At 47.1% G+C, this 18,555-nt stretch overlaps 1 protein-coding gene across 1 annotated transcript; it reads left to right on the forward strand.

Annotated features, from left to right (window-relative positions):
* The first annotated feature begins 1,032 nt into the window (after positions 1-1,032).
* LOC135400290 (uncharacterized) lies at positions 1,033-15,543 on the forward strand. The gene is made up of 5 exons (XM_064632091.1): positions 1,033-1,220; positions 4,898-5,002; positions 10,647-10,834; positions 14,982-15,165; positions 15,417-15,543. The coding sequence occupies exons 1-4, from the start codon at positions 1,127-1,129 to the stop codon at positions 15,093-15,095; spliced, it is 501 nt and encodes a 166-aa protein (XP_064488161.1). The 5' UTR covers positions 1,033-1,126; the 3' UTR covers positions 15,096-15,165; positions 15,417-15,543.
* Positions 15,544-18,555: the final 3,012 nt, after the last annotated feature.

Raw genomic sequence — 18,555 nt, forward strand, 5'->3', positions numbered from 1 at the left:
CTGGACTCTCGCCCTTTCTCCCTATCGAAATTGCTTGGTCCCTGGCCCAATCCAGCCCAGCAACGCTCTGCGCTCAAAGGTCTTCTGACATTTTTGGACACCATCGGACTTCGATCGTTATTGTGAGGGGGCTCGTTATTTTATTCCCCCCATTCCTGGTTGGAATCGCCTGTGGCGATGAAACTCCCCACTCTCCAAGGTCAAAAATAAAGTTGTCGTTACATGTTGTGAAAGATAAGGTATTTGAATTACTCGCCACTACTTGGTTGCAAAACATGCGCTCTAACAATTCACAGCAACTGGTAAGAAGAGATAATTCGAAACCAACGACGAGACTCCTGCCTTACGTATTGGTTTTACACTGGTGATGGTTTGATTTATTTCGTTTTTTCCTCTATGCCCATTCTTTTGTCTCTTTTTTTCCTCTATACATTTCTACAGAACTGTTGTAAATATATTTTTCGATTAAGATTTATATTATTGATGTTCTCGGGACTGAGTCTTGGGCTTGCCCTGCAGCCCTTTGTATCACGGAAAATGTATATATTGAGATATATCAATAAACAAATAAGCAAAAAGTAGAACTTTAGATGCTTGCACTTGTCTGCAGTCTTCTTGTTTTACAGGAACGCGCTGTTTGGAAAGCGGGGACACACCGCAGTGATGGCGGCAACGCTAGGGGGAGGGGGGGGGGGAGCGACAACGTTCTTGAAGCAATAATAATTGTGCCTAAGCTGTTTTTTACAGGTCAGTTTCGTTTTGTAAACCTTGGACGTAAGCCAAGTGTGCAACGCGGAAAGGAAGATGCCTGTACCTGGCTTACGCCGTGCGCTACATGTAGTCACTCTCACGAGCGCAGTTGTACTGGCATTATGATCGGACTTTGTTCAGCCGTGCTAACTGATATGTTTCCTTTCGTTTCGAGGCGGCTTCTTTATTAAAACGCAGCAGAAGCTGATTCAGCAAGTACAGAGAGCGGATAAGGCACGTTATTTCGTCCAAAGACTACTAGCACATTGGTAACCAATTACAAGACGCAATCGCGCATGCGCGACGTGTCGGGCATCGGCAATATATGTAAGCGGCGCAACACTCGCAACTATGTGTTGCTACCACGCGACGAGAGATGCTGTTCCTAACCTTAGTGACGATGGTGCTGCTAGCTAGCAGCTCTGCGAGAGACCTTCGAACAAAACGCAAGGTGGGACAACAACTGTGCTGTAAGTGTAGCTTTGTCTCATCTAATTTTTTCGAGGCAGGAATATCGGAACCCGTGGACGACACGAAATCTGATCTCAGGGAAGTTGACGTTAGACTGGTGACGTTACGATTAAAGAACACCTCTCGATTGTTTCGGAGTGTGTTAAAACCGTACCATACACAAGACAGCACAACTTTGGCCGTGATTCGAACTTCGGGTAAGACGCGCTAGTTTTACAGCGACAGATGTATATGCGGAGTAAGCATCGGACAGAGTGCGTGCGCCGTGTGTCCCAGATATCGCGGCGCGGCGAGTCACTGAAGAAGCGCACTTGCGAAGCTCGCGCGATACGACGTTGGGTATCACGTGAGGTGTAGTGATGCAGGTGGCGGAAGTGGAAAGCACAAGACGCCGAGCCCAGGATGGCACCGCGGACTAGGGTTTTCAGTACAAAACAGATTGTTTTATTCAAAATTTCTTCGAGAAGTCTTTCTGCCCTGAGTACGAGCAGAAGGTGCATGGTGTGGGATACACCAACATCAGTGCAATCAGCAATGAGGACAAGCATTTCAGACAGATAACGTCGAAATATTAACGTATTGTACTTTTAAGATTCCTCAAACACTAAGAAAGCAACGTGTTAAAGTCTTTCCACAATGCGTAGCGACACAGCTGTCGCTGTATTTCAGCTGCGAGTACCAAAGCTTGCCCAGCTGCTGGGCAAATTTTGTTAGGAAATTGGAGGTGGACCCAAAATTCGAAACAAGAGCACCTGTAGTGTAGACTTAAGGAATAGCTTCATCGATTCATTAATGTGCACCTCCACGCCCAGGCGCTCCGATAGCCCTGTCCTCTGAAATGGAAGAAGGCTCGGTAGACATCGTTGGGAGTTGCTCGAATAAAATGTCTTCTAGCCTGTTTAGTCACCAGCTGATCTATAAGCTACAAGCCTCTTCAATTTTGGCGTTCAACGCTAAATCATAAGCTTGGTATCATCAACTTTTTGGCAGTTTATATTTGCACAGGCATTTGTGACGCGCGTACGTGTCCTCTCCCGTGCTGTCCCGCTCATGTTGACCCATCCGTATTGGCGGGTTAAAAAGTATTGCCCTTGCACGATGAACTACGAGGGGCGTTCAAGTGAAACCGGGACTTTCTGTCTCCTGAGTGTACAAATGGCTCGCGCTACTTCTTTTTCATCATTTTCACACGTGACAGGCCTCCGCGTTCACCACGTAGTGGTCCAAAGTTTGTGCAAAACAAAAGACACGTGCTAGACAAGATGGCCGACAACGCGGTGAGCGCGCATATCGAACAGCGAATTGTCATGAAGATTCTCGTGAATGAAGGCGTAAAGTCATCTGAAATTCACAGAAGACTTCAGGCCCAGTATGGCCACGATACACTTAGCCGCAGCAAAGCGTTTGAGTGGTGCAAACGGTTCCGAGACGGCCGTACATCAGTGCAGGACGATCCCGGCCGGGGCGGCTCAGAGCCCAGTGTCAGAGTTCCTGAGAACATCCAACTTGTGAAGCGCCTGATCCTCAAGGACCGACGGATAACATGTCTCGAACTGGCTCGAAAGACGGACGATTCTGTAGGACGTTGAACACTATCATTCATGGACACTTCCAGTTTCGGATAGCCGGGCCTCATCACCAAAGGAATCCTCCTCCTACATTACAATGCACGCCCGCATACCGCGCATCTCACGACACGCACCTTACAGGAACTTGGCTGGGAGTTGCTACCATATCCCCCTTACAGTCCAGACCTCGCCCCCAGCGATTTCCATCTCTTCGGGCCACTGAAGGCGTTCCTTGGGGGCCGCCACTTCAGCTGCGACGACGAGGTCAAGAATGCGGTCCGATCATGGCTGCTACGCGTCGGTAAGGATTTCTATGCTGCTGGCATCCAAGCCCTCGTGAAACGCTGGGACAAGTGCATTAGTGCAGCTGGAGATCACGTTGAAATATAAAAGTAATTTCTCGCCTATAAGTTCATTTTATTTTGCGAAAAATGAAAAGTCCCGGTTTGACTTGAACGCCCCTCGTACATGCCCGGTTTTTTTACCTTAAAGTATTGCCCCCCGAGCCAAGGTCTTTCCTCCACTACCCCAATGGAACACTCCTCTACAGACCTGGTTCTACCAGTGGAACAACTATCTCTCTCTTTTTTTTTTTTTCGTTGCAATTTTGTTCCAGCTCTGACAATGGCATCTGCAGTATGACTCTGCGTTTACTGACCCCTACTCCTTGGCAACCTTGTGCCCGTTACTCGAAAAAGTAATTGATTAACGTTACCGTTACTTCTACGCAAAATGTAATTGAGTAACGTGTAGAAAAGTAACGCGTTACTCCGGTCGTTACTCTGCACACGCAAACTATACCCGTCCTTGTGTGCCACAGAAAAAGAAAAAAAGTTCAACAGCGGAACAGCTGAAGTACAACGAAAACACAAACGCGTAGGACCGGTAGATCTGTACGTCTACTGCATTTATCGCAAGGGAAGACGTTGACCCGACTGTGGAAGAACATGACTCACTGAACCTCCAAAGCTTCAGGTACCACCACACTGGTGCAGGAAGAGATTAGGGAGGGAGACCCCGAAATTCCAGAACATTATTACAATGACCTCCGCTTGCTATAGTGGAACGGCCCAACAAAGGCTGACGGCAGGAAGGGCTTGACTTCGGGTAGAACATCTGAAAGATAAGTTCATCTCTGCCGGAAAAGTAATCAGTTACTGAATAATTCATTACTCCAAAAAGTAATTGATTACTCCAAAAATTAACAGTAAAGTAACTGATTACTCGAACAACTGCTCAAAAGTAATTGATTACAAATAACGCAATTACTAGTAACGCGTTACGCACGAGTCTGCTCCTTGGACAAACGACTCGATGTTTTCCCAGCATCAACTCATTAATCCATCATCTGACAACCTTCATTCCTGCTTCTGATTTTTATCTTTTCTTTTTCATTTCTTTCATTCTTTTCATCTTTTTCATCTTTTCATCTTTTTATTTTTTTTCATTTACTACTGGGCATGGGTGCTCAAATAACCAGACTCGCACCTTTGTTACGTCCCCATTTCTTCCATGTCCATAAAATCACAATCACTGCCATCGCAGTGTTCCTTGCCCTACCTAAAAGGAACGGTTTCTGCGTTAAAGTTCATCCACTCTTTACCCGTTATAAACAGGTGTGGAGCGAAGAGGATGCATTGGGGAGTTGAGCCTCCAAGTCCCTAAATGTAGCCGACCATGCATGCGTGAGACTATACATTTCTTATAGTCTGCTCCGGGGCATGTAGGATGAGTAAAAATTGTCGCACTTTTAATCATTTTAGTTTTTTTAAATATAAATTTTAATGGCCCTCTAACAACCATGTGCACTAGCATCCCCGTCTGCCACCTTCTCGTAGGCCCATGTCGCTCAGTAATGACTGCAATATGCACTGGTAGAGAAATTTCTCCCTGACTGCGGTTCAGCTGCTTTGCTTCGTGCGCTTAGGTAGGCAGTGTGAAAATTTGTCCGTCTGACAGCTTTCGCCGCTCTTCACTTCGCCTCGTCTTCGCCTTGTCAGATTTCTTGTCCGTGCCACCTGTGTACCCAGTGTTTTCGGCTCCGGAACACGTGTGTGCGAATACTGTGTTCTATCCAATACTAACCCAGCCACCGCTACGTTTTACAGATCCTGGCATGACCGTGTCAAACTTTCGAACGGTATCCTGTTCTGTAGACCCCTGCGTGTCCTCTCCGGGCGTGGAGTACGTCTTCGAAGCGGAAGTGACGTTCGGTAAGAAGACATTGTTTTTACGGTAACGTGCGGCGCTACTCCAAACAAGGTGTTCTTTTTAAGGGCACCAGCACCGCACGTAGTGGAAACGAAAATAAATATGCACGCATCGTTAGAGGAGCAATGAAACAAACCACCATATTTTTGTTTGTTTGTGGCTGCGGCAGGTTGCCATTAACATTACCCATTCTTCCACAAACATGATGATCGTGAATGACACGTCCTTGATTCCGATAGCGTTTTGAGGAAGCCCTTCAACTATTGGCGCCGAGAAGTTTGGGAGTCGCCCCCTAGTGTTCACTGAACGAACCGTGTCGTGGGGATACTCCCGGGCAGTATTGCACATTGAATTGCGTATCGAGGCATTGCACGTGTAAGATTCTGTGCACCGTTGATCTTCTCTTATAAGGCACGACGAAAACGACACATGTGTTCCAAGTAAGTCGCATTTGCATTCTAATATGGCGATTTTTGTTGCATGCAATTAAAAAAAAATGAAATGAGACACGGACGAGATCTCCACGGAGAGGCGGCACAGTGGCGCCCCTAGTGAGGTTCTCGCCGCCAAAAATGGGTGGGCCTTTAAAGAAGCATCGATGTGCCCCCCCCCCCATATTTTTTCGTATATATGGCTTGTTCTTTAAACAAATAGAACGAGCGCCTGCGGAAGAACGACGAATATGGGTGTCCTGCAGCGCCTACGCGACATCTCCGTTCCTCCCTCGTTGAAAGTGCATGTAAGAAAACGCGGAAAGGAAGATGTTACGCCATGGCCGTCAGCTGGCCAATGTGTCAATCTGGCCAATGTGTCAATCACGATGGAGGCCTGTGTCGCTGCCGGACGGGGTGAAGCCGGAGTGAAGAAGACGGCCAGTATCACAATTTGTATCATACGTAAATTCTCCTGCGACAGCTCAGGGCTCTCCTCCTCAATAAGGGGGGAAGGAGGATGTTCCGTTCGGTACATTATGTAGTGCAGGCATCACAAAAATCAATCTGAATTTGCAATGAACTCTATCTATATATGTATTATTCTTGTGTACCGGTAAATGCATACCTCGTGCGCACTGGTGTTTGCACACACACACACACACACACATACATTGGATGGTAATGGGGTGGGCGATTCACCGCCGCTGAGGCGGTGCACTGCATGGTGTTTGCAGCGCCAGACGTTGCAAGGAGAAACACGCGCCTGAAAAACATGGTGTCGGGACTGCGGCCTACTTGAGACGTTTTCGATCATCCACTGCACTACCATTTCGTACGACTCGTCAGAAAAATGGGCTGAGCGAATGCGGTATGGATCAATAATGTGTTAACCAAGCGCTTGCCACCACTTTCGTTTCGGCGCATTATCTGTAGGGATCTTGTGGTACACAACATCCCTTGCCGAAAGAGCACACTTGGTGTACCCCCGAACATTACAGTAGATACCTGGCATCGCTATCAGGTGAAGTTATTTATTTATTCAAACTACCCTACTTCTCCACTTACTGTGGAATTGCGTAGGGGAGAGGGAAATACAGCTGATACAAAAATGTCAATCACTATATCTAGCTAACAGAAACTCAGTGCTTTCTAAGTATCAGGAAGATTCAGACATAAATAAACAAAGCTTCATGGAGAACCTGTTTCTACTGTTGGTGGCAACAGTAGATGTTGGTGGCAACAGTTATGTTCAATTTCGGCAGGAAATGAACTTTTTGCGTGCAGAAACATCCAGCGATAAAAACCGGGCTGTTTGGTGGTACATCCTAAAAGCGATAAAACCCCGCTGCTTCGTCTGTTTGGTCTCTCTGTGTCCCCTGCACCAGGGTTTTATCGCTTTCACAGAAAAATCGCCAGAAGCGATTCACACCGTGCGACATGATTGGGAGGAGAGCAAACAGAGGGTGCCGACTGTATTTTGGAATACTTTTTCTTCGATACTCTGAAGAATTGTCCCACTAATTATTGTGATTCTGAAAGTAGTGTTTATCAGTAATGAGTAACTGATGAGTAACAAAATGAGTAACTGGAAGCACCTGTGAAGTAACTCAATAATATTTCACGACTAACTGTAACTATCTGAGGCGCGTTTCAGTCTAGGTAACACTTTCTGTGACTCCGTTACTTTCAGAGTCATGTAGCTGTAAGTTAATTACAATTCGTGAGTAGCTAATACAGCCCTGGCCACCACTACACGCACTGCTACAAGGGTAGACGTGGTGTTCCACCGGGTACAAGGAATGCAGGGGAAAAATAATCTACTTTTTGCCACAGAGAGAGACACTTGCATTCTGTGTTGTAGCGTGGCGAAGCGTGGCCGCGTTTTTTGCTGCAAAAGCTATGAGATAAACACGACGCAGAAACTAAAGCGCCCATTTAGGCACTTATCCGTGCCTATTACAAAAAAGGCACTACGCGCCAAAAGAAGGCAAAAAAAAAAAGGACATTAACATTAGGGTACTAATTGGTCCCCTTCGACCACCTGACTCGTGCTTGTATCGCCAACTGTAGGATGGGACAAGCGTTAACTTGCCCACATCACGTGCCATTCGTGCTTAGAACATAAAAGGCATCATCTGCACCACTTCAAACAAAAAGGTCAAGAAAAGATCTTCCCGGAACAGCACCGCAAGCGGTACTGCTCCGGCGACCTTATTATGGCCCGCGGGTTCGAAGACACGGCCCACCCGTTATCAAGGGGCCCCTCTCCGGTATATGAGGGACCGGCTCCCATTTGCCTCCCTCCACCGCTTACACGGATTTGAAGGGAGACCAGAGCATATAACAAGACATCATATATCAAACAAAAGGCATATGTGTATTGTCATCAAGCAGGAGAGCCACCTATGGAGGTAGTCCCCTTTGGACAGACACTAATTTTACGTTAGAGTCCTACAAGCTAGATAACAACACTCTCTGGGAGAGTTTGCTTTTCGTACTGACCCTACCAAGCGAACAATCCAAACACGGGAGAGCCGCTGCAGAGTGCAGTACGGTCCTAGCGAGCTGGCTAGAACATGATTTGCCACTCACACTGAACGTGGCGGAAAAGACGAGTAGACGTCAGCCAGCGGCGAGAGCACTCCACAGGACCATACAGTGCTTGCTCACGGACAATGTGACTACGAAGCCCTGCCCTGACAGCCTGAAATATAGCTGCGTCGCCGAAGTCTGGGCCCCCGAAAGCCCGCCGGCAACGACGGATCCAAATTTGAAAGTTGATCTCGGTAATTAATAAAGCCAATTGTTTACGCTGAAAGCGCGGAACAGGCAATGGTTCCAGGATCTGTACGGTGGCCCAGGCGACAGTCGACAGCTGAAATATCTGGTTTACTCTGCGCCACAGCAAAAGAGGAACACGACAACGCCTGAAACAGTGCCCTGCGGTTTCACACATCCCGCAAGACGTGCAACCGTCAGAGCGAGAGATGTGAAAACGGTGTAGTCGCTCTCGAAGAGGAAGAACGTCGTGGGCCAACTTCCACTGAAGACTGGCGCGGCGGGCATCTACAAGCCCGCAGTGATTCGACGCCAAGACAGCTTCGTCGGCACCGAAGGAACTGGGGGACCAGACTCCAACTCCCGGATAGCTGTAGCATATGTATGAACAGCCGCTCTCTAATAATGACCCATGGCCTCCGTGCCCATGGCGCATCCCTCATTACAAAAGCACATCTTCTGCCGTATGGAAGTCGCGGTGTGTCCAATACTGACGAAAGAAGCAAGAAGCATATCTGTAGGTGGCGTAATGGACCCCATGAATACGCACTACTCATCTCACTTCGGCTTCCTTTTTCGTTTCACTCGTTCGGCGTGGCGTTCTTCATCGCCGATTCTCGTTGCTTCTACGCTCATTTATTGCACTGTTGCGGCTTCCTTTTCTATTTATCTCGATCTGACGCAACGAAGGCTGGTTATTTTATCGTTAATTCCACTGGTCGTTGGACTCTCTTAAATATGAACTGCGCCACTTCACCTCGAGTAACATCGTTCCTTCCCCTCAAGGAAGGGAACCCGAGACAGAGATGAAGAGACGACACAACAAATTCTCAAGAAGGTTCCTTCCCCTGCTTTGCTGAAAGCGGGGGCGTACGCCATTTTTCACAACGGCGCAGTTCATAATTACCACAAAACTACTCCGTTTTCATTAAATCAGGAAGAGAACGTTGTTCTTCGGGTGAAGGTTGGCTAAGAGTGTGTATACGATGAAGCGTTTTTTTTTTAGAGTTGTAGTGCACAAAAGGTTACACTGGATCTAGCGTTGATGTCACACACCATCCTCAATCCAGTTTGTGTCGCATTTCATTGGCTTTTCCGTTCGCAGCAACTTTATTTTATAGTAACGACGGGCACAGTCCCCCAGGACGTTAGTCGTGACGTCGCCCACCTCTGTGACACCGACAACGGCACGCCCTCTCACCACCACCACCACCCACCTTATGGTGATGATTGGGCTCTTTGATATTATTTTTGATGATCGGTATGATGATAATGATGATTGTTGTCTGTTCGTTTCTAGGCTGAACCCTGCCGGAGCACGACCACGAAAACGACCAGCGGAATAGACGACTCCTGAAAATCCCAGAATGCTTAGCGCCGCTTTGAACTGTGGAAGCTTTATAATACGAAAGAAACGGGTGGCCCCAAAACTGTTTCGATTTCTCCCCTACCGGTCGGAAACCGAAACGTGAAGCATTATTTTTCGTTCCCCTACTCCAGTAAGCGCCCAGGATGCAATGCGTGCGCAAGGAGCACTGGGATTTTCTGCAATCGTGTATTCGCCATTTCAGAAGCAGGAACTGCTGAATAAGAAAAGAAAGGAAGCTATGCACGTGCTTCCTGAATAACACGTTCATTGATGTCGGCCGACATTGCTTAGCCCGAAACCATGGCTGCAGAGTGACCACGACCACTCCACCTTTCCTAAAGCCCGGCGTTGGCGGCGCCCCTTCCGGCATGTCTTGATTGTTACTTTCTACGTTCTGGTTTCTGGTGTCGCACCGGATGACCGTGACCCAAATCTGGCGCATGCCTGCAAGGTCGCCGTGGAAACAGGGGAAGCGGCTTCGCTGCTCCTTGGCGCCACAAGAAATGCAGCAATCGCGGAAAATGCGTCCCGGAAATTCTCACTAGTTGTCGCTCATGTGGTACACACTTTAGGGCATAGATGGGTAGAAATCCAGCGAACCGGTAGAGATGTAGGAAGGGAGTTGCCTCAGGACAGAAGCCGCCGATATTTCGAACAGAGACTATTTCGAACTGTTCTTCTTCTGGGCCCTTCTTCTACTCCCTTTCTACACTTTATGGCAGGCGTTCAGGGCTGTTCTTCGGGTACACAAATTTGTTCAGGTACCCCGGAGTTTTTTTCTTCGCCTTGTATGTAATGTAATGTAATGTAATGTGAATTTATTTCCACAAAGGAAAATTCTGGTGGAAGCTGTGAAAAAATGTCACTATAGTGTGAAAAAAATGTCACATGTCACGTTAGGAAACTTTCTCTCGACCACTGTACGTAAAGCATAATTGCTTCAAGATTCTTGTGCTGAGACAGTGAGCAACATGCTGTGCGCGTTAATCTGTGTAAATGAAATAATGGTGTTTTTTTTTTAATGTAGCTTTCTGTTCTTACTTCTGTGCGTGCTTTTCCCTGCAGACAAGCCATCGCAGAATCTAACCGCAGTGGTAACTCACATGGCGACCATTGACGGCTTGCTGGAATTTCTCTTTGGAGACGTTTATGATGCATGTAAATATTTCTCATGTCCTGTTGCTGCCAACACGCCACAAGTCGTCAACGTTACTTACATCGTTCCGGATATGGATATAGTCCTCACTACCCCGGTAAGAGTATTGCCGAGTTCAGTTTCTGTTCTACTGGGTGCGGCACTCAAGTGTGCCACGTTTCCGTCACTTCATCAGAAAAGAAGGTAAGGTCCAACTCGCCTGAAATTTTGCACAGTGAGAGCCATTTTCCTGAGGTCTTCTTTTTTTTTTTTTTTTTTTAGCATTCCTTGCGGACGTCGTCTGTTCGCGCACACAGGAGATAAGAATTGTTCGAACTTTCGACGCCATGCATTTTCTATGGCGTATTAGTGGTTATTTTGGGGACACTTCGTTGGCGAACCGCATTTGCCCCCACAACGAGTTTCGCCACATCACACACAGGTGTCGCAAGGCTTGCTCAAAGAGTTTCGGTTTCGCTTGGCGCCTTGCGCCACCTGTGTGAGATGTGGCGAAACTCGTTGTTAGCTGCGGTTCGCCAGCGGAGTGTCCCCAAAATAACCGAGAATAGGCCGTAGAAAATGCGTATAGGGTCGAAAGTTCGAACAATTTTCATCTCCTGTGTGTGCGAACAGACGACGTCCGCAAGCAATGCTAAAACACTTCAGGAAAATGGCTCTGACTGTGCAAAATTTCAGGCGAGTTGGACTATACCTTCTTTTTTTTTTTATGAAGCGACGGAAATGTACGCGGCACAGTTGAGGGCCACACCCTGTAGATTATTTCCGATTCCAATTAGAAGGCATTGTCGATGACGCCTGGTTCTTTTACTGTAACGGTATTCGCAACTTCAGGGTCTTCCAAACGAGCCTGGAAGGACCAGAGTAGAAATTAAGACTGCATGTCCCGGGATAGAATTCGCGCAAAAAGTACGCGTGCAGCGCCCGATCCTGTTATGGCTTTGTCTCGCGCGGGCCAGGAAAGCTGCTTCCCTCATATGTGACGTCATAATCTGTTTTGCAAATAGTGAGGTGCGTGCGTTCTCTTTCTTCCTTTCTTTTTGCAGTTGTATTTTGCTGTCTTGGAAACGGTTACTTGAAAAAGTAACAGAGCTCCAGGTCGGGTTCCAACACACACAAGAAATCAGATACAGCTGAAAGTATCATTATTATTTACTGTACAGCTACTTTACAAATAAGCGGAAATAAGGGAACTCCAGTTCAAAAGCTTTTACTCAATATTCTCTCCTAGTGCAGCGTGACACCCTTGTGTAGGCTCTACTAGAGAAACAGGTGCTGGTCCTGCATAAGGTTGTCATACTATGCCCCGCTTTACTGCAAAACATCCCTACAAATGCCGAACAAACAATGTTCAACTGGGACCCCCCACCAAGGCGGCACCAAAGTCTCTTTTCGTTTCGGAGCTATGGTGAGAGAACTGTTTTCTTGTTATCAGAGGTAATGTTTTATATTGTAGCGATACTAAAACGAATTTTAGTTTGAACACTTTATGATGCTGGAGTGCCAGCGTTGTAGTCCTGGGCTACAATACTGCGAGCGTACCCTAACATTGTGAGGTATCGAGGTCTTCCTCTCTCTGAGGCCTCGAGTGTAGGGACAGTTGCGAATGCTGTGGACGAGGCCACGCGCTTGTTTGTGAGTAGCGGCAGCACCCTGCTCACATATCCACTCGTTCAGAGCTATCGGACAGTTGCGTGGGCCACGAATAACATGCGGCACCGGGTATTGAAAGAAAATGCGAACTAGGCCATAAGTGTACCTGCCTCCTAAGGCCACATGGCGGATAACGTTGAAGAAATCGGCCTTACAAGTTAATTTCTCTGTGTATCGCCAAACCATATGGCGTACATTCTGTAACCAACTGTAACAATTCAGTAATAATTCTGTAACTATTTAACTATACTGCTTCTTTCGTTAGAAAAAGTCAGTGGTCGATATCTCTGTTGCAAAATAAACTGCTGAACATAAATGTTTTATGGTCCTCCAATTAAAAATAAGCCGCCGGAAATACAGTCACGCTGGGGAAATTGCCAACAGCGAACCCAGAATAGCCTGGATAAAAATGCAAACACTCAACTTGCACTAATCTGTTAATAAATTAACCAACAGGCTGTGCCGGTGCGTCCACCCTGCAAAGCATAACGGTCGTTAAAATGTGGCTTTCATTTGGTAAAATGACTTCGACAGATATCCAGGACTCGCGGAGTCTAGAGGTTAATCAGCACTATCCGCTTTTTAAAGGGACTATGAAATTTCCCGAACCCCCATACTTTTTTTCGATGGAAACTGTTCTTCCCGCAGAGAAACTAATATGCCACAAATTTTTCCGGACGAAATCGCTCCACTCTGCGAGGAGCGCGCGCTGGAAATGTCTCTTCCGCGTTCCTCCTCTCCCGCGCATATTTCCCTGCCGATGGTGTAACTGTACGGACCGCTCTTCGGTTCCCCGTTACGTCACCGGTGTTGCACAATGGTAAGTAATGCCGCGAGCTCGCGCTGTGGCTGCCGCCACTGCCGATCGCGCGAAAGCTGCTGTCATGGAGATTTCCACTCCCGATGAACGCATACGCGGGATCCTACGGCGCATGCTCCTGGCGGGATTCCTCGGCTCGGCAACACGTCACGATGACTTGTTGCTGAGCCGGCCGTGGTCGCGTCAAGTTACCCGTTGTGTCTCCGCTCGGCAGCTCGTCACGGCGCGGCGCCAGCTGTCCTCCCTTCGCCGCTCCGTTTAAATTCGCTCCCGAGAAATCCGGTCGCGCGACGAAAGTAAAATTTCGGTTCTAGACTCAGAAAAATGTCTTCTTTCGAACGAAACGAAGAAAAAAATCGTTTCATAGTCCCTTTAAACACGAAATGTTAGGAAGCAATCGAGCATTATGTTTGTTTGGAGTCCGTTGAATTTCTGTGAGATCAGGAATGTCGCCACCGGGAATATCGAGGCCCTCCCAAATAATCATACCCTGTGAATAGGAACCACGTGCTTTATAACCTAGCCTGCAGTATTGCAAACTATCGGCTCAGGACACATACTAACCCCTCTGTCTCCCACTCCTTCCTGCTGTCGTCTCTCCATCTGTCCACGTCTGTACGCCGCTCATAGCCACAGATGCTTCGCGGCACTAACACGGAATTAAAAAAAAAGTATTGCAAAATACTTGCTATTCCAGTTGAATAAAAAATACACGTCCTGTTTAATGCAGACGAGGGTACGGTGTACACGATTTGAAAGTGCTCACAATTCTGATTCAACCTTCTACGAGTATCTTGGTGGTAATCTTCCTGTAGGTCACACAGATAACATTGGAAAATTTTCCTAAACTAACTGTAGACGAAAAGCTCACAAAACTCCGCTATCAACATAAGAATGTAGTAGCAGACGACAAGGCAACATGCGCATTTGTGTGACGTCACAACCCTAGCATATCCTCCATTGGAAGAGAGTCGAGAAGTGTTGTTACCAGGGTTATCCCTTTCTGTTATTCACCGCAGAGTTATGACCTTGTAGAGGAGGTGGTGCTCCTCTACGTGAGTCTCGACCGGCTATGGTGGAATGTCCCAGCGGCAGGTGTGCGTGGCCACACGCTAGGACGGTGCCGGTAGAACTGGCTGGCAGGCGCAGTGCCGCAGAGGCACGTCATCATCGTCCTCCACGGGCCGCCACAACCTCATTTCTGCTACTCTAGCCTACTCTGGATCCTTTTCGCTCTCTTACGGTAACTCGGAGTTGCCAGAGTTCAATAAGAAAACACGCCCGCGTGGGATGGGTTTAGCAACTCTTTCCGTCGAACTGAAAGCGAGGCGAGAGCAAGAGCGCGCTAGACTACTAGGTTCCGAGACACATGATGTTGGTGTCGGCGTACGCTCACAAAGTTCTACATAATGCTGAAGATAACAGAGTACATGAAGAAAACACTCAGTGCTCATGTAATTCAGACGTCAGTGACAGAATATACATGCCAACATATTATGTGCCGCACGGCGTTAGAAGCTCAAGAAGATCATAAAAAAAGAGGGCGAAAATGAGGGCCACTTCTTCACGTGAACTGCATGTCGTGAACACGTGACACGTGATCCGTAAACAGAACCACAACAGTTTAGGTTGGACTTGAGTCACTAAATAAGCTACTCTAGTGACTACTCTACTCTAGCTAATAAGTGACTCTAGGTTGGACACTCTTACCCACAAGATCGCCTTTTATTGCATTGCCGTAGTACATTGTAGCCTTTTCTTTTTCTATTTTCAGGAGGAAGTGTTAGTCGTGTACGACCTCCGAAACGAAGAAGAAATAGTGGGATGCGTTTACTTCTTTATGGACTACGTTCCCAAAACTGCTCCTCTTCTGGGATCGACTCCATGATGACGCCGCCGTCAAAGTGACTACGGAGATTACGACGACGTATTGTGAATCAAGGACGCCAAAGGGCGCCTACACTCTTAAAAATGAACTTCACCACATAGCACGCTCTTAGCCAACCATCATCTCGAATGATATCGTTACCTGCCCTGATTTGATGGAAACGGGAGGCGTACGCCTTTTCTGTGACACTTATGCTGTTCATAATTGTCACAGAAAAGGCGTACGCCTCCCGTTTTCAACAAATCAGGACAGATAACGATATCATTTGCGATAATGGTTGGCTAGGAGCGTGCTATGCGGTGAAGTTCATTTTTAAGAGTGTACCATAATCTGATAAGGAATGGCGACAGTGCTGATGACCCACGAGTATTGTTCATGATGCTAATCTGCTCGTAATGAGAACTATCTATATAACAGTCAAGAAATAAAATTGCTTCTTGCTGTCAAATTGTTTCGTCTTATTTCCTGTCCCCCACTTTTTATTTTCTCTCTGTCTGTCACTAAGGAGTCGAAGCCATGAGGATATAAACTAGGAGGAAGTATCCTCGCTCTCACACACATATGCACACGCACGTGGCTGCCACGTGACTGCATACACTCATACGTAGATGTGAACGCGGGATCGAGCGTTGTCACGCAAAATTTCTCACTGGGCCGTGATAGGGCCACATATGGGTCAGCGTTGGCCAGAAAGGTTGGCCCTATGTTGGTGGCCAATGGATGGCCAGTCTCAGGCCATTGTCAATCCCCAAGCTCGCCCAACCATGTTGTCTTAGCTTGTGCCAAGGTTGGCTTATTTGGCCAACTCTGACCTTGGGCCAGTCATACGGGAATAATTCGCTACTTCTTGCCCCGTCATGAATAAAAGAAATGAATCCCAGTTCGCCGAATGAAGTTAAGCGGATTATCTTTGAGAGGAACGGTCAACCCCTTTCGGCAAGCTGGAAAATAATATAGGAACTTTTCGGCAAGTTGTGTATGGTGGCAAATGACCTGTAGATAGGAAACGTGCGAGAATCATTGAATCCCTTTGCGGACAGTGGCTGGAGAAATAGATATTATGTTGAAAGATGACACCCACCAGTCGCAATATCATTAGCAATATTTATAACGCAAACCCCCGACTATATAGGGAACGTAGCAGCACATGCAGATAATACCACAGCTGAAGAGTTTAATAGGGAGACGATAAATTTATCCATGGCCAGAGTAACAATGCGGGACATCTCTGGATCAAACTTCTCCTGTGTGTGGCCTTTCTATGTACCCTGGTCTCGGGGGGTTTTTCGTATTGAATCCTTGCCAACAGCTCGCATGTCTTCTCGACATTATTTCATGGATAATATGTGTGCTGTTTAGTAATTTGTTCATTTAGAGTAAGAAAAATATCTCTTCGAGACATTTCAGTTCGTTAAATTTTCCGCGCTTTTCATTTAAATATTTCAAAGGTATTTTATTTCGGCTCCTGAACCTAGAAGCCGTAAGCTCTGCGTCACTATCGTGAGAGGTCCTATCGTAGTAACGTTGTGGCTGGCTATGAGGATGGTTTTTGAAACCCTCTATAATCGCTTGTTAACCAATTACAGCGAAAGCGTAATGCTTGTCAAGGCAATGGAAAGCCCCATGAGAGATCCACGAATAATCCAATTGGTTGATTGACGGCGTGTTAGTTACATAGCGTTCTGCCTGCCGGTGCGGCGGAAGACAAGTTACACTGGGAGGTGGGAGCCCCGGGCCTCATCACCGGCCTGCCCAACAGCTGCAAACACCAGGGGACGTGAGGAGGGGGAACGGGCAGGACTCCGTAGTCTTGCATCCCCGGGGTCTGTAATTTCTCTCACCGGCCCTGCTGGAAGGACAGTGCGCCCTGGGTCACCTTCATAGGAAACCTTACCAACATCTAGGACCGCGCTATTCCCCATAGTATCATCTCATTCATCTCCAGCTCTAACGGGTTCTAACTCTGTTTTACCATCCTGTTGACCGCACCTCATTAGCACTGGCCAATCTCCCTTGCTGATAAGCGCCATCCCGCTTGAGGAGCAACAACAACAACAACAATGTTAATGTGGTCCTACTTTGAACGTTTTATTGAAGCATCATTGCTTTCAGCCGCTTGAAATTTGTGAGCCTGTAGATTTTAAATTAATTTCACCCCGTCGGTATAATATGGGTGTTCTTTGTTGGGTGTTTTATACTTACGAACGCGTGTGGTGGTGCGGATGGAACGGGTCGCACGATCGCTTAAAATACAAATCAGCCCTCTCGGCTTGACCATACTGGGACTGTTTCAAGTGTCACTACTCACTTAAAAAAGGATATGCGAATACGTATGAGTGATTTCTGCTCGAGTCAAGCAATGATACGACTTTTTCGTAAAAAAAAAGGTAATTGGAGTAGATTTACACGTAAGGTTGGTTTTTTAGTGTGGCGACACGTTGCAGGGAAGGACTGCGGATAATTCCGGTCGCTTGGTGTTCTTTTGACGTGCGCCAAAAATTTCGGACACGTGTTGCTGGAAGCAGTGTTTACAAAGCAAACCGACATGTTCTTCCTGGTGTATTCAGCGAAAAAGAGTAATTGCCGATAGAGCCGCACCACGAGAAGGGCTAGAGATCCGCATCTAAGGGAATCTGTTGTGTTGGTTGATATGTGATGAGGGGCACGCACGGTCACGTCCACCACCGAAGTCTCGTAAGAGAATTGTGCCAGAAACTTTCCTAGTAAGGGAAGGTCATTCTTCGGTCCATGTGCAAAGACCTTTGACACGGGTTCGACGAATTGGGGTCGTTGCGGGGTGCTGTTGTACGCATCAAGGCTAATTATATTCACCATTCCACCTGCGTCTATGATGAATTCTATCTCCTTTTCGTGTGCGTGTGAGTGTGTGTGTGCGCGCGCCAGGGAGTTATTTCTCAACCTACGCAACCTACATAGTATGTGCGCAATACACCTTTTTACAAAAGCAAGCGCCACCTGTGGCACGCAAGGGGTCATGGGAACTTGGAATGAATTGGAGCATTCGAGACTCTAAGAGGCAGAGGTAGAAGAAGAACAACAACATTCCCGGTGTGCGCAGCAGCAGTGTCAGCCGGGGTAAACCATAACCGAAGCAGACGACGGAGCAGTCTCCCTCAAAGTTCCCATGCTGCTGTGCGCCACGCGCTTGGTGGCGCGCGCATCTTTTTAACATCGTCTATTGCCTATAGGCAATTGCTGTTCATGGGCACCATCAAAACACCAATTCCCCTTTCTTTTCTTTTTTCCCTGCCAATAAATTCCCCCAATACATAAAATAATCAAATCAAATATTATTGCTTCATGTCTTCGAGTACTTTTTTTTTTTTTCGCGAATCGTTTGAGTGAGAATGATTCACTCGAACTAGCTCGTAAAGCAGCCAGAAGCAATTTTATGTATCGATTCGTTGCAGTGAGTTATCATTCCATGAAGAGAAGCATC

The sequence above is a fragment of the Ornithodoros turicata genome, chromosome 7, assembly GCF_037126465.1.
Source record: "Ornithodoros turicata isolate Travis chromosome 7, ASM3712646v1, whole genome shotgun sequence".
NCBI classification, from domain to species: Eukaryota; Metazoa; Arthropoda; class Arachnida; order Ixodida; family Argasidae; genus Ornithodoros; species Ornithodoros turicata.

What these genes read in the sequence shown, in the direction of transcription:
- LOC135400290 (XM_064632091.1), top strand. Translation starts at nt 1,127, where the DNA reads ATGCTGTTCCTAACCTTAGTGACGATGGTGCTGCTAGCTAGCAGCTCT. An exon ending in GGTGGGACAACAACTGTGCT is followed by an intron (nt 1,221 to 4,897) that starts GTAAGTGTAGCT and finishes TACGTTTTACAG; the next exon opens with ATCCTGGCATGACCGTGTCA. An exon ending in ATATAGTCCTCACTACCCCG is followed by an intron (nt 10,835 to 14,981) that starts GTAAGAGTATTG and finishes TTCTATTTTCAG; the next exon opens with GAGGAAGTGTTAGTCGTGTA.